The following is a 16278-nucleotide window of genomic DNA, read 5'->3' as shown; positions in this document are numbered from 1 at the left end:
CAAGGGACACACCTAAACAGCACTTGTGTGGCCTATGCAATCAAGAAAACCCACATTTCAATGATAAAAGACATTCATTTCAAACCGCCACCTTAACTTGATGGAAGGATCCGTGACAGTGTAGGCATGTAAGTGGCTTTGTTTCTGCGTGGTTGGAAGTTAAGCCGATGGCCTTGCATGTCTGATTTCAGGCTGTAAGTTGATCTCACTCTGTCCCTTGTGGTGGTCTGGAGACTCCCACTTGCACTCTACACTTGATTTGTTTTTAGACGTCAAGTCAAGCAGGTGCCTTTGCTAGGAGTTCATCTTTTTCTCTTGTTCTTTGTGTGGAAGAGCCATTTTTCCTTCAACTGCTGGTAGAGGGATTTTGATTGCACCCTAATATTGGCAGGCCTATGCTCCACTGTCATGGTGCACACCAGTCCAGGTCCAGGAGACTTTGTCTATTTCTGCTGATTCTGGTATAGATGCCCTGATCACATGCCTGTGAAGATGCACAGACTTAGTGAATAATACTCTTGTATACTCATCTAAATATCCTTCTGATTGTAACATTGGCCTTTTTATGAGCCTTTGTTAAAAATGGATTTGGCTCCAAAAAGCAGATTGCAACAACCTGGCTAATGCTCAAGGTTCAAATTGGTGTCAGTCAAATGTGGGTATCCGCCTAGAACGTCTTCCTTGTTGACTCAGTCAAGAGGAAGGCAGGTCCTAGGGATTTAATGAGTAACTAATCTCTGCCTTCGTTCTTTAGCTTGCAACAGGAATGAGAATCCGTAAAACACTGTCCCGCGTGGGTCTGAGGCACCAGACCTGCTTTCAAGTAGGAGGTTTTTTTTAGCGCTGCTTTGCATAAGGTCCAGGTGTGCATCACGTGACGGGGCACACAATGGCCGCTGTGTGGTCCTTGCTGACGGCTCTGTCACCATTGCACAATCGCTTCTAGGCAGCACCGCGTCTTGACTGCAGAAAATATTGTGTCCTTTTGTTTCCAAGCAGGAATTTTCTGGGATTTTTAAGTATGTGATGCCTATCAGAAATACTTGGCCCCTGCTTTCAAAAGGCTTTGTCTGCCACAGCGCTGAGAAGAACATTCCTTCGGTCGGTGTGGTGAACTATGCTAAGCTTGCCTTTGGGATACTGCGAGGTCACGACGTTCCTGCAGGTTTCCCAGGATGACCACAATCTCTGATTTGAGGTTTAGTCATTGGAGAACTGTGCAGACGCTCTCTGCAGCTTTCAAGGGACATGGGGCTCTGTAGCACACAGGAGTAGGTGCTGTAAACTGCATGAGACAAGCACCTACCGGAGAGGACACAAGGAAATGCCTGCATCTGTATAATTATGTTACATTGCTTGTCATTAGTTCCAAAAATCTGATGCATTTTTTCAACAGGTTATTTGCGGTTGTATACATTTACCTGGGCATTCACAAGCTTTGGTTTTCAACCCATCTAACCTATCCATTTTCTTTATCTGGTCTACAAATTCAGGTGTTGGTTGTGGCTTACCAGTACTCAAACAAGTGGAAACTAGGGATTTTGTGGGTGCATTGTCCCCCTCTTTCTCACAGGACGTGGGTAATAACTGCTAAATGTAGTTTTCCTGTTAAAATGATGACGTTCGCACACCCATTATCTGTAAACAGTCGTAGCACCACTTCCCCTAACTATTCTCCCATTGCTTCAAACCAAACCAGTCCTTTAGCACCCAAATGGCACAGCTCTGACTGAAGTTCTCCAAACACATTCCGAAGGGCTAGTTCTCTGCAAATTATCTCACACAAGTGCCTTCCCTTCTTCTCTTCAAAATCTTCCCAGACCTTCGGTCCCCTTCAGGGGTGTCTCCTCCGCTAGGGCGGAGGAGCGTGGCCCCCCTGCCAGCAGCAGGAGCTGCACACCTTTTATAGAAACAACATAATAAACCTAGATTATTATGTTGTTTCCATAAAAGTGGGTGGGGCCACGGGTGGATGGAGGGCACAGCACTGCCCCCTCACTGCGCAAGTATGTTTGACCGGCCGGCCAAACACATGCGCAGTGTGCTCTCTCCAGCCCAGCAACACAGTTGCTGGGCTGGAGAGGTCCTGCACAAGCTCCCAGTCTGCCTGGGAGCATCTAGGCTGAGTGCTCCCAGCCAATCCTGACGCTGCTTTGAGCAGTGTTAGGATTGGCTGTAGGGCAGGCTGGGAGCCTGTGCCTGCTAGCCTGAGGAGACAGAGCAGAGCGGATTGAGCGGCGCTGGAAAAAAAGTAAGTTTTTTATTTTTTTATTTTTACGGTTATTTCTTTTATTTTATATCCCCCCCTCCCCGCCACGTGTCCCCTGGCCCCTTCCCCTCACGCAAGCTGCGACCGGTCCCCTTCCCCAATATATTATCCCTCGTGTCTACCTTGGGCGCAGAGGGAAGTCTCACATACATACATTTGTACAATCCCTACATTTGTAAAAGACAGATTGAGTGGGCAGGCTATTCCCTTATACAAAATAAAGGTTCCCAGTTTTCTGTTTTTACTGTTTATTACTCGTAAATAAAGACAGAAAGCCATGTGTTTTCTGTCTGTATTTATTTTTAAATACAGCAAAATACAGAACATTGTCTTCTTGTTCGTGACTTTCCATGCTGTCTTTCGGGATGTCCAGGATAACTGACTGAGCAGATATACAGCATGGGAAGTTACAAAACAGGTGAGATTTCCCTAAATACAGGCCTACGTTAACATTTATTTCTACTATAATGCTACTGTTTACCTGTTGATGTAGTGTTTTTGCTATATTTAGCTGCTTAATTTGCTACAACGCATCAAGCAGCAAAGTATTTGTGCATGTTTATCAGTTAAATAAATGTGGAAATATACCATTTTAAGTTTCCATGCCCCTGAAAACACAAAATAAATATGGATAAATATCAAGAAGATGGCCGATAAATGAATATGGATAAATACAGATGGAAATGTTAAAAAAACATAAATACCACAAAACTGGGAGCCCTATTCATAATTAAGATGCGTTTATGGCTTTGATCTATTTTCACAGTTCCTCCTCAGACCCTCTCATATGATTTGATGTGAATAGTTTTGAGTTACCCAGTTAGCACCATGTCACTACAACGTTTGTTTCTAAAGACCTTTGGTTGCTTCCAGATGATCACATTTATCTTTACATAGTTCATACAATCAATTGTGCAATAAGGGTGAACTTTAACTGACTATGACTTGCATTAAAGACAATATTTGCTGTATTTCTACACAACTCAGTATTGCTTCCAGGATTCCTGGGCATTTGACACATTTCGTAACTGAGCTACTACCCCTAGGATGTGGGTATTTCTAATTTTAGCCACAATTCTATTATAGAAGGCATGTTAACTCTTTGAGCTAACCCAGTGAGCTGAATTTGAGTGAAGTCCTGCTATATGATGGCGTGCTTCCTCCTGATTGGACAGGAAATAAAATGTTTTGAATTTCGAATGCAGATTTTTGGAAATTGACAATCTTATTCTCACTGATGTAATTTACTTAGCGATTTAATGAATCCCAGGAAAGAAGAAATATGTCTGGGTTTATATGTATTTCTGTGTGGAGGGGATGTGGTCTGACGATTCAGGTTGGACTGATTTACGTACGAGGTCCTCTTTAAAGTAGCTCAGTCGCTTTTTGTTTTACTTTATATTAGTATAAAAGTATTTTTTCTGACCAAGCTGATCAGCAAGTCTAGGCCTATACTGACAAAAATCATTATCTGGTAAGATCCATTTTCGAAGCATTGTTCATCAGCCACGCGTCATTTCAGGTATTAAGTGTTGTGTTTTGACCTATTGGGTAGTTTACAGTAAGCCTTAATTTGTCCTAACCATATTCCTGTGGATATACTGGTCTGTCCAGTGTAAACTGGGTAAGTTAGAGCTGTTGTCATTTCAAAGCATTGGTCATCACTGATAAGAACCATTGTCAACTAAAGCTTAGTCAAAGCCCTAACAAACCTTCATTTTTAAAAACCTTTTTCCTAATCTGAAATACATAGAGAGATTTTGGAAGATTTGAAGCAACATTTTAGGAAAGTATTAAATATACATGTTTTCACCAAATATAGACAGAGGACATGAAAAATTCTCATTGTTATATGGTGTGTCTAAGTGTGGAAAATAAAGTTGGGCAAGTGCGTTGAAGTTTTGAAGAAAATAAATGATTTAGAGAGGCACTTAACATGACACGCCTCAGAAACTAATTGGTATTGGGGCAACAGAATTGTGTCCCAAATACTGCCATGATGCATTTGGCTCCACTTGAGGCATTTTTTAAGAATCTCTCTGCCTGATTACGACCTTGGCAGGTGAGGTACTCTGTCACAAACGAGACATATCCCTCTCACCGTTTTACAAGTTCCTTAGGATATAATGGAACTCGTAATACGGCGGAAGGGCTAATCATCACGTTTGTGTGGCCATTCTGTAATCGGGAAAAGTTCTAAAGGCAGGATTCAACGTGATGACCTTCTTTTGGAGATTTGGAAATTTTGCAAGTTCAATTTCATCTGCTCCAAGTGATGTATAATTTACCCAAAGGTATGATGCACGACCATTGCTAAAGTACCCACAGCAAGATGACAGATAACACACAACACATCCGACTAGCATTTTCTAAATTTTTAAAATGTATTTATTCATTTAAATCCATTCATGATACAATTAAATACAATTAAATCCTTCAACTACCAGTACAGGAAGACTTGTACCAAATATTGATAGTGTTGCAGTGAAGCACATTACAGGAAGTTGTACATTTTGTAATCCATAACGGGAGGATGTTTTGGATCAATCCAGATCTGTCTCATTGACTATGAATGTTTATCTTATGGTCTCAAGTATTTGGACTCATATTGAATGCACTGGTTTCAATGCAGATCACAAAGTGGTCTTCAGCATCCCTGGGAGGTACGAAGTGAGCGACAGCTTATGAAATAAACAGTCGAGCACTATGAAGTTGACTACATGACATTCAAAGCTATCTGTTCTCTTTGACAAAGTCCTCCTTTTTATCATTTGGGTGCTGTGAGCTCCTGGGGCTTAACGAAAGAAAGAAAGTGGTGCAAACGGGCCTGATGTGAGATGGTGCTGCCCATGAATAGCAATGAAGATGACCCCCCTACCCCCCTACAATCCGCTCGTCTTGTGGGATGGTGATGTGTGGACGCCTTCCAAGTAGCCATGAGATCCATCTCAGAACGCGTGTCTTCCTACAAGTAATGCCAGCTAGCAGTGTTACTGGACCAGCCAGTATCCCACACCAGTCAAGACCTTTGCCCAGTCGGGCACAGTACAGCACATACATATTCAAGTTATTTAATAACAAACAAACATAATTCTTTCCAAAAGTGAAAAAAGAAAAGTCTCTAGGCGGTGAAATATTTCCAATGCATAGTTTCAATACATGTACTGGATTGCGTTTTTTGGTGGGAATATTTTCGCCCATTAATAAATTTAATAAATTAAGTGATCTGTAGTATCTGTTTCTGATGGAACCTCTCGAGGAAGAAATGCAATGTTATGCTTTGCGTGAGGGTGCTGGTGTTTCAATAGTAGTACAATAACTGCTTTAGTAGAAATCATAATCAAATGTAGCCTTACAAAGTGAAGTAATGGCAATAATGCAATCCCTTATCCCACAAATCCAAACAATGCAGAATTTACACTATTAGTTTTTAAAGCTTTGCATCAGTGGAAAGTATACAGGAAATTCAAAGGTAGTGTTTTCATAGGAGTTAGTGGCTAAGGTGCAGGGAGTTGCCTGCTTGGAAATCTCATTGTCAGGGGTTGACCACTCATATCGAAATTTCGATCTTGTAAAGGTAGAGTCATTCCTCAAAAGTGCTAGAGTCAGAACAGTTGTTTGAAGGGTCATTAACGAGAGAGAGCTCTTCCATGAATGGTCAATGAATGGGTCTGTCTCATTGGCCCAAGACATGTTGCAGAGCTTGAGTTTGCCAGTGTTCTGGTCAACCAATCTTCAGGCTTGCCTTTTAAGACCAGAATAAGCTAAAACCCTTACAAAACAGGAGCTAAGTTGTGAGAGACTACGTAGATTGCAGAATGTCAGAAACATAACTTTCTATCTGCAGAGAGCTACACATCCCAAGAGTAGTAAATTGACTAGTAGCCAGTTATTTTCCCAGATTTGACTCTTATTTAAGTTTGTGCTCTGCCTTACTACTGACTACCATTTTGTTCTGAAAATCATAGTATCTAAACATTATAAACTTCCAGATTTGTAAAGCATGGACTTGCAATCCTTTTAGGCATGGTGATTTATGACTTCATCTGCAGCCCGGGACCAGCTTTGTTGTAAAGGCAGTGGGTTAAAAAAATACTACAGGACAATTATGATATTGGTGCCTGATCCTTTACAAGGAAGTAATTCTGCACACAAGCCTGGAGTTTCAAGGCACAGAAAATGTGGAGTAGACCAAGCCTGAAGTAAGTTATGGATGTGTCAGGATGACCTTCAGTTATAAACTGCCATGTAGTGCATTTCCAATGTATGTCCGAGTGTGTCTGAGACACTGGTCCCAAAGAAACCAAGCAGGAAGAACATAAGAAAGTGCAAATCTACCTCGGGATAATGTATAACTTAACAAAAATATAAATACATTCATTACAATTTGAATTTACAAATATTACCTGCATTACAATAGGCATCTATTTAAATAAAGGTTCAACTCTACAGTACATTGTGTATGCTTCTAGCACGTTTTTGTTTAGTTTGTGTCCTTTTTGTCATGAGATAATAAAATCATAAAAAATAGAATGATTGTATTTTCAGCACTTCATCTCTGGTAAATAAAGATATGCAATATATTTATATGTACATATAAAAATATATTTATAATACAAAGATTCCATAAAAAGCTATGTACATGTGCCAGTCATGGACAAGTGTCCTAAATGTTTTTCAGAAGGTGCCGATGCAGCAAGGTGGGCGTGGCCTAATGTTTGTTATTTTCTTCAATCCGAAACGCGGCTCCAAAAATGTCTTCATGATACCGCGACTGGCTCTGCAATTGAAAGGAAAAAAATGATGGCATTAGCCAGCTGCGGTGACTGCTTTGGAAATGATTGTTGATTACTACTGGAAAAAACACAATGTTGAAATGACTCTAATGCGCACCACCTTTCTTGCTGAACTTTTCCCTCTTTATATGTGAATGTACTTGTCCTCCATATTTATCAACATTTTTCTTTTCCTGGCCACTTAGTTCTTTTATGGTATTTTTAGCAGTGCCTCTATATTAAAATAGCCTGGATAATATTACCATTTTCTTTGCTTGGCTTCAAAATGAAACGATCATAATGTAATAAAATTTTGCAAATCGTCGGTATGAAAAAACTAATGGTTCAATTCAAACCTGTGCAATTTTGTTAAATAACAAAGCTAAATGTCATACTGATTAAAAGCACTAACCAAACCTATTTTGGCCTGCAGACAGTAACAGCTGTTAATCCCCTTCCTGCAGTGATGTGCAGAGGGTAATTTACAACGGTGCTATTGATGTGCACGTCCTCCCCCTTGCCCCTCACACCTCCACTGGGGACGTTTTAATGCATGGACAAAGTGGGAATGGCCCATGACCCCAAACTTCCAAAGGACCCCCCTGAAAGTGAACTTCCTCTCTGTCTCACACATATTGATTTCTCCATCTTCACCCTTGAATGCAGAGGTGTCCAAGCTTTTTAGAAACACATCATCATGCGTTTGATAGAAAAACCCAGGCAGGGCAGAGTAGAGCTAAACAAGGAAGGATGCAGAGACTGAAGGAATAGGGAAGAGCAGGGTAAAGTGAAGGGGGCAGGGGGCAAGTGGGATAGCGGTGATGCAGGAGAAAAGGAAGAGGGGCTGTGGGCAACCAGCAGCAGAGAACGGAGAGCAGGGGGGGAAGTGGACCATTGGTGGCAAGTGGGGCAGAGTGAAAGGGACTGTGAAACAGACGAGAGGGAGGGGCATCTTTAGTTGCATCATAGCCCACAGCAGTCTTGCAATACCTCTGGCATTTTGTAAAATGTACGGCTCCGTTTTTGCATGTGTGTTAGAGTTAAAGTCATGGAAATCATTTAGAGGCAGACAGGGCTAGCAGCTGCTACTCTTGGCTAGCACTTTCTCAGGCCAGGCACTGTCCCTGCTACACCTCGTCTCAGGCCTCATGAAGCCAGCGCCAAGATTAGAAAGCCACAGGGTTCTAGGAACACTGCTTAGTCGCTTAAATTATCATTAGTCAGCATCTCAGTGGCTGCAAGGTACTCACTGTACTGACCTAGGAAGGCCTAGAGGCAGAATGGACCTGGCAGGTTACACAAGGTACTGTAGCGGCTGCTGTACTGAGCTTCTTTACTAGCACAATTATTGGATTGCTGAGAATTACCAAACTGTAAACATCAGGTCAAAGGTAAACAGGGGCTTCTGCTCGCTACCTATGCAGATAGTCCTTTCTCCACCATAGTCTTCTTCAATTGCAGCACTTCTGCTTGTCTGCCACGATTTCCAACGAAAGCATGAAAAAGTAACTAACCGCAGTGCATAGCTGAATGTCAAGTACCTTTAATTTGGAGAAGTACTCTTCCACCTGCTCTTCGGTGAGCTTCAGCTTCTGACCAATGACTTCCTTCAAGACCGCGCCAACTTCCCGCGCCATCCGTACGTCCCCGCAGATGTAGAGGTGGCCCTGCTCCTGGTGCACTATCCGAACGACCTCCTCCCGGAGCTGACTCCGTAGAATGTCCTGCACGTAAGCCTGAAAGTAAGATATTAATAGTTAATCCGGTGTTTTTTGGTACATCAAGTGTGGGAAATGTAGCTACCTGTCTTGATTTGCGCAGACCAAGAGTATCACCCATTGCAAGTAGGCTACACTGGTGGTGCTTCTAGTATTTGAACGTCTAGTCACAGTGGTCGATTATCAAGTTCGGTTGTAAAAGACAGGCCTGGTGCAGCAGAACCAGTGATAAATGTGCATATTAATCTAAACAGGACTTTTTTATGTAGTCAGTGGTGATCCTGAAATATTGGCATTTACAAGGACCAACACCGTACAACACTCATATGTTGTGATTTGCATTGTTATGATTGTTACAAGTACAGTGTGCACATGCTCCATGCGCGTTCGTTGCACCGCTTCTGAAGCTCAGTTGACCGTAGACCTCTGGGTTCCTGGCCCTTCATATTGCTATGAGGTCCCCTTGTAGGTAGGTGGTAATGAGAAGCGAGTCTTACTTTAGGTTTCTCAGGCTCCCTGGAGTACGCGGTGTACACTGCTTGCAGTACGCCCTTCCTTCTCATTTCCTCTGTCTCATCTTTGTAGAGGTGATCCAGTCCTGCCTGGCGGCATCCAAACACCAAGACCATTCCTTGTGCTTTAACACCTGCCAAGGGGAAAATACAATTTTCATGATGGAACAGATTCACATGAAACATATCTGGTACAAAGCCCCCGTCACAGAGCCAGGTGACACACTCATACATCAGTTGAGTTCTTGATTAAGACTGGAAATTAGCCAAAGGACTTTTTAGTGGATTTAATTATAGTGTAAATATAAATGTTTATATGGTTATTGAGTGACTTGATCTCTGCCATCCATAAAAATGTTTTAAAGAAGGGAACTTCTGCCTTTGACTCTGAACAAATGAAGGACTGCCTTTGTGCTGCAAAATAATGGACAAGAGCGCTGATATATGAATAATGTCTACAGCACAGATTGCCATCCTCCCTGGACGCTATCAGAGCTGGTTTAAACCCTAGGCAATATTAAGGGCCACTAGAGCCATATTTGGACAATAGTTTGAAAAAAGGCAAATTAAAACATCCAAGTTGGCCTAGTTTGAGTATCTTCTTGAATTCATAGTTGGTGCCACCGGTTAGGATTAGGCGTGGATCCAGGCTGTCACAGAGTCAGAGTATGGTCAAGATTTCGATTAGTATTAAGGGAATAGGTTGACATCATGGGAGATAAAAATGATTGTCTTTTTTCTCTATCAGTTATATGGATGCTGTATGTGTTCATCTTCTATTTTACATTTTATTGGGTTTACATGGACCATGCAAAAATAAATAGAAACAATAAATACATATTTGGGATACACTTTATAAATAAAATGCACAATTTGTGTGAACATTTATAGAAGCTACGTTGAGTATTAGAAACATTAGCCCCGTATCATCATTTGAGTACTGGTTCTACAACATACACTAATGACAAACAACTACTGATCACTTAATTAACTTGACACTCTCCCCATATTATGTTGTATATTCATTATATTACTAAATATTTCAACCTCAACAATCTTCTTCCCATTCTTGAAACTGAAAGTTAAACATGTCATAGAGCTTTACCACAATCTTTGCCTCCTTAAAAGAAGGAGCTTAGACCATTCTATTTAATCTCTCCACAACCTACAATTCAGTTCAGGACAAGAGATACCTTGCTGTGATCCAATACAGCTTGTCCAGGGGGGATTTCCAGATGAAATAACGTGCTAGTTACTGCTTCACAGTGTTTGATGTAAATAATTAGTATAGGACAAACGCTAGTCCCTTATTTACAACATTGGGTTGAGGGATATGTTACATATACACATTTATCACTCTCCCATAATGAATGAAGTGGGTAAGTAAATATTTCTCACTGTCTCCCAGATGTTTCAGTGGGTTAAGGGATATGTAAGGCAGTTTTTTCTTGGATTCAGCAGACTGAGTGACATTTATTACAGTCTTCCCATCATTAATGTGGGTATCAGAAAAGTTTTCACAGTCTGTCATAACATTAAAAAAAAATGTAGGCATATGCAGGACAGTATTTATTTTCTTCAATTGGACTGAGTGATAGTTCTCATAGTAAATCAAAGAACTGAGGCATGTAAGACAGTGTTTTCTTGGATTCAGTGGACCGAGTGATATTTCTCGCAGTCTCACATATAATTCAAAGCATTGGGTATGTGTAAGACAGTACGTTCTTGCATTTAATGGACCGGGAGATATTTCTAACAGTCTCTTATGGATTAAAGTGGGGAGTGGAGCATTTTTCGCAGTATCTCACTGACCACAGTGAACAGCTGGATTTCTATCACAGTCTCTCACTGAACACTGTGGATTGGTGACTGCCCGCACAGTGCCTAGTGATTTTCATGATTTGTTGAGTATTTTATCCCCGTCTCCTGTTAAGTCTCTTAGAATGTGAGACATTTATCAGAGCCTCAAATTAATACTATTGATTGAGAGATATCTACAACAGTCTCCAGTGACTTTCGTGGGTGTTTGGGGTTCTCACACAGCTTCCTAATAAATAGAGTGTACAGACGGAAATATTTGAGAGCAGGATGGATATGGGGTTTGATCACATTCTCCCATTGAATACTACGGATTGTGATATCGGCACGGGGTCCATCGGATGCCATGAGCCATTGAGTTATTTATCACTGTCTTCCATTCAGTAGAACAGACTGTGGGGTATTTATCACAGTCCCAAGTGAATACTGGACTTTCTGGGACATAGCCTGGGAATACTGTAGTTTCCAATTGAATATTTTGGAGTGTGGGGGCAATAATCACAGTCACTAGTGAATGCTATGGATTGTGGGGTACCTATAACAGTCACATGTGAAGAATGTGTATCTTGGGATATAAATCACAATCACAAGCGAATACTGTGGATTGTGGAGCATTTGTCACAGTTTCTGATGAGTTGCATTGATTGTTAGATATTTGTGACACATAATGTCTACAATAGCCTGTGGGAGTATTTGTCACAGTCATCACTAAATACTATGGATTATGTCATATTTGTGGGATATTTTATCAGAGCGTACTCCTAGTATAAGGGACAGTGGCACACTGTATCTTAGGGCCTGATTTAGATATTGATAGATGGGTTACTCTGTTACAACGGTGACAGATTTCCCGTCCGTCAAAATCTAAATCCCATAGGAAAGAATGGGATTTCGTTTTTGGCGGACAGAATATCCGTTGCTGTTATGCCGGAGTAACTCATCGTCCAATATCTAATCCAAGCCCTTAGTCTCTTGTTGAACAGAAAACACATACCAGTCTACAGTGCCACATCTGACAGGATTGTGAGTGAGAAAGAAGACATCTTATACTGTAATTGGAAGGCTTAATGACAGGACAATCAAATCCCCCTCATTGGAGGCCACAACTGACTCGAACCAATAGCAGGTTTACTTCTATACCTTTTGTTTGCAACTCGTAGAGGCGCTGCTGCCAGAAGCTCCGGTAAGGTGCGATTCCGGTTCCTGGGCCAATCAGCAAGCACGGGTGGGATGGATCTTCTGGAAGCTGAAAAGTGCTGCAACTGTAAGAAAACAAGACTCTATAAGTATACTGTGTTGCAGTTCTACCTGCCTGTGTGCTGCAAAAGTCATTTTAAGACACTACTTAAAGCTGGTTTATTATAGTAGTGAGTTACCATTTAGATGGCCAACCAGATGGCCACAGTCGGCAGGGTGCCTCCTAGTCCTAACACAACAAACTCAGACTGGACTGGAAGTATCTCCCGCTGCAGAGACCACATTTACTTTAGCTTGTTGGCCATGTTGAAAAATAGTTAACTGATGGAAGGTATGTAAATTCACAAACTGAACGTGATGTACAGAACATCACGTTTTGTGAGGGAATTGCAAAGTGAGCAGTTATTAGTACCAGAAAACCACTGGGTAACCACTGGGTAATCACACTTTTAAAGAAAATGATAAGTGTGTGGCTCCTCAGTTCAGGTAGGTTGGCTTGTGTGTTCAAGCATCACAGATATTCAAGACCAGTAGTGTCCATTCTTTGTATGTAAATGTATCTTAAGTGACTATCTTGGAAATCTGGCATGGGCGTAGCCTTCCTGGACCTATAATTGACATCCCTGCTCTAGTTTGGCAGAGAAGGGGGTGTTGGTTAAAAGCTGCACCATACTTTTTCACCTTGGGCAACTATTTCTGGTTCTTTGCAGTTTGAAATGTTTGCTGAACAATGAGTACAAGATGCATAAACACATATAGATGTTCTAGGAGTAGAGACTTACATACCTGCGCACAAAGCAGTGGACCGTGTCGTTGAGACTGATGGTATTCAACCATGTGCTGCAGACTCCATGATGGAGAGGACCCTGGCCACCTGAGGAAGAGGAAGTACAAGTGAGACATTACAGAATGTTTACATTTTACATCCAAGGGGTCATCTAGTGAATGAGGTCTCTAGAGTTTTTCAACCCAACTAGACGTCATAAAAAAAAGGCATTCCTTGGGACTTAATGTTTGCGATTGTTGATGATGTAAGATTAGGTAGGATGACAAGCTTTTTTATTGGATAGCCCCTTTAAAACTATAGCATGTACAGTTAAAGCAATAATATTTATGCAAGGAATGGGGGTCTCGGCATATGGCACTACTGTATTTAGAAGGCAGCATTACTGTTTCAGGGCACTCACCCTGACCGTGACGCAGCCTTTCAACAAGCTAGTAAAAGGGTCCCTTTCAGAAGATGCCGCTTTCCTCAGTCACAACCCAAAGCGGAGAGAGAAGATTGCCTCTGGGGAGCTCTCCCCAGGCACAAAGGACCAGGGTAAAGTGGATCATTGAGGATTATCTGTTATCTTGTTTGGAACTAGTTTACATCATGGATGGCATCCATCTGGATGGGCATCTTTTACCAGCCAGGAAGCGTCAGTGGGCATGGAAACGAGACTAAGGCTAGGCCTAATTGCATTTGGAAGTCTTGCGAGATCACCAGGAAGTAGAGGTGTGCTCGTGGTGTCTATAGGTCAGGTCACACTTTAAGTGATGTAAAGGTTGCCTTTTTAGTCGGAGGCAAGGGGGGAGCTTATGACCCTACCCTGTAAGCACCCAGAGTGCTGGGAGCCAGTCTGAGGCTGTTTCATCGTGCTGCTTCTTCTCAGACTCTGGATGTTCCCTTGAGTTGCCATTAGCATCTAGAGTGGACAGGAGAGTGCCAACACACCCTCTCATGGTAAGCGGGGTGCTAGCTCATCGAACTGTTGTCAAAGAGATATCAGTGTCCTGACAATAGTCACACATCAAGCAGCTTAAGATCGTTTGAACCTTGTAGCTGAACACTGAGGTCCTCACTCAAAGCTCACAAACTCCCACTCAGGTACCACAACTGTGGCTCTGGTAATTCCAGGGAGTGGAATTACAGGGTACTATGAGTGGGACTCTGAGGTTTCACTGAGGAAATCAGTGTTAGCAGGAGAATCAGGAATGGAGCACCTAATTCCCCTATTTATTCCTCAGTTCTTCTCAATATTTTAACTGGATATTTCGATTGCATTCAGCAGACAAAATCTCCGGGTAGTTTACAGAACCCTGTGGACCTCATAATTCTGATTGGGCCTGTAATGGAACTTCCGGGAGCCTCGTAATGATGCACTTATTTGTATGTATCTGAATCAGAGGATTCCCTAAATATGAAAGAATATATGGCAAGGGTACCTGCTCCACCAAAACAGAAGTATGATTGTTTATAATTGTTCTGTTTTTAAGTGTCGAGCTTAATTGCCACCGAAGTGGATATTGTTACTGGTGTTCTAGAGTCTTACACCTCCATGGACAAATGGATGTGCTTAATTTTAGCAGAAATTTACATCTTCATTAAGAACTATGAGGTTTATCCTTGTGAATAAGACTGTGTTATCCTGTGAGTTCACGCTAATTTATCACCAGTGTACCAAGTCCTCATGCGGATTTCAAAGATTGGTGATGTCTAGAAAGCTCTTATCTCTGTTCTTCTGCCTTCTAAGTCTCAGTCAGGAAGTTATACCCAACTACTACAGCTGTGGGAATCTTTTACATATTCAGATTTGACATAGCCCAGTTCTGGGACTGCCAACACTTCCCAAGGGCCATGCTTAAGTCTTGAGTCAGTGTCTGTCGAGGAGGAGGGACTGCTTAGTAGCACAAGGCTACCGAAATGTTTCAGAGGTCTTTAGTGAAGATGCACAAGTTTCACTTTCATGGAGTATGCTTCCTGGTGTTGTCTGTGCCTGGATCACAGTGATGAATAACAGCTCAGTATTTGATGATTTACAGTTTGAAACTATTTCCTGAGCATGGGCAGGAAGTGCAAACGCTTCGAAACAAGCTCCCATGAACTTTGCGGATGTGGAAGTTAGCGGAGGCAGACGTGGTGGGCACGGACACCTTTAGCCACTCGCATGCCGAGGGACTGGGGCACCGCTGTCCTGCCTGTGGTCCTCCTGTGCCACCACGCTGCAGGCACAAGAGCCGGAACCAGGACTGGGAGTCAGTGGGTGCAGAGGCGTCTTCCAACACCTTCCACTGTGCACATCCGAGGAGACCATAATGCAAACGAAAACCCATCTGGGGTGCCAGAGTGGACCATAGAAATCCTATGATTTTATCCTATATTGGCAAACTGCCTTGACTCCCCCCACCCACTTTATGGCACTACTAGCTCAGCTCCAACAGACCGAAGGACGGTGGCTGCATCGTTTGGAGGGATAGATGAATGCGGAGATTTAAGAGCTCACATCATGCAACACTTAGAATAATTTTAATGCTACTCAGTGCAGATGTTTGTCATCACATATTATTTGGTAGGTAACCTGAATCCTGTGTATGTGGGTCATGTATGACCCTTTTAACCTTGTTCTAAGGGACTTTTTCACTCAAAAGCTCTTTATAAAAAGTCAGACATGATGGCACGTATTTTAAGTTGAGAAATGACTTGAAGAAATGTGCTACATACCTTTTGTCTTGTAGTTGACCACCCCGATCGTCAGGTGGATTTCTCCGGGTACCAGGTCCCGCGAGGAGCTGATGGAGTAGTACCTGGCCTTAAGTGTCGGTAGCTGAGTGAGCAGGAAAATCGCTGGGACACTGATGGATGGGAACTCTTCCAGTACCTCCACAATGTTTGGATAGCTGAAGCGTTTCCATTTGTTGTACTCTTCCAAACTCTGCAATGAAAGAGTCCCCGAAAACATGAAGTCACGCACAGCTAATCGTCTCTTCTCAGCAGCATGTTTCAATAAATGGCCATAAACAGAGATCTACAGGTCACCAATGTGTATTGTGAAGAGCCATTTGTTATTCCTTTTCTGGAAGAAGTAGAACAGTGAGTACTTCTCCTTCCAGTGGCTAACACCTCTGCTTGTACAAGTATGGTATCCTGTTGGGTCCGCTTTCCTCCTTACTTCTGATCTTTACTTCACAAGCTACCAGTCACCCATAGTGTTGGTGTCAATTCTTCA

General features: G+C 42.2%; 1 protein-coding gene across 2 annotated transcripts in view; it reads right to left on the bottom strand.

Annotated features, from left to right (window-relative positions):
• Positions 1-4634: 4634 nt before the first annotated feature.
• Positions 4635-16278, bottom strand: part of NOS2 (nitric oxide synthase 2) — a 60885-nt gene continuing 49241 nt past the window's right edge. For both annotated transcript variants that reach the window (XM_069226968.1, XM_069226967.1), the window contains exons 23-28: positions 15774-15984; positions 13076-13163; positions 12233-12354; positions 9260-9408; positions 8586-8780; positions 4635-7049 (exon numbers count right to left, since the gene is read on the bottom strand). In XM_069226968.1, coding sequence (XP_069083069.1) covers positions 6981-7049; positions 8586-8780; positions 9260-9408; positions 12233-12354; positions 13076-13163; positions 15774-15984 — 834 coding nt within the window. In that variant the 3' untranslated portion in view covers positions 4635-6980. The remainder of the gene's footprint in view (positions 7050-8585; positions 8781-9259; positions 9409-12232; positions 12355-13075; positions 13164-15773; positions 15985-16278) is intronic.

Source organism: Pleurodeles waltl, chromosome 3_2 (assembly GCF_031143425.1).
Source record: "Pleurodeles waltl isolate 20211129_DDA chromosome 3_2, aPleWal1.hap1.20221129, whole genome shotgun sequence".
Classification (NCBI taxonomy): Eukaryota; Metazoa; Chordata; class Amphibia; order Caudata; family Salamandridae; genus Pleurodeles; species Pleurodeles waltl.
The sequence above is the reverse complement of the archived record's forward strand: the minus strand, read 5'-3'. Positions and strand labels throughout refer to the sequence as shown.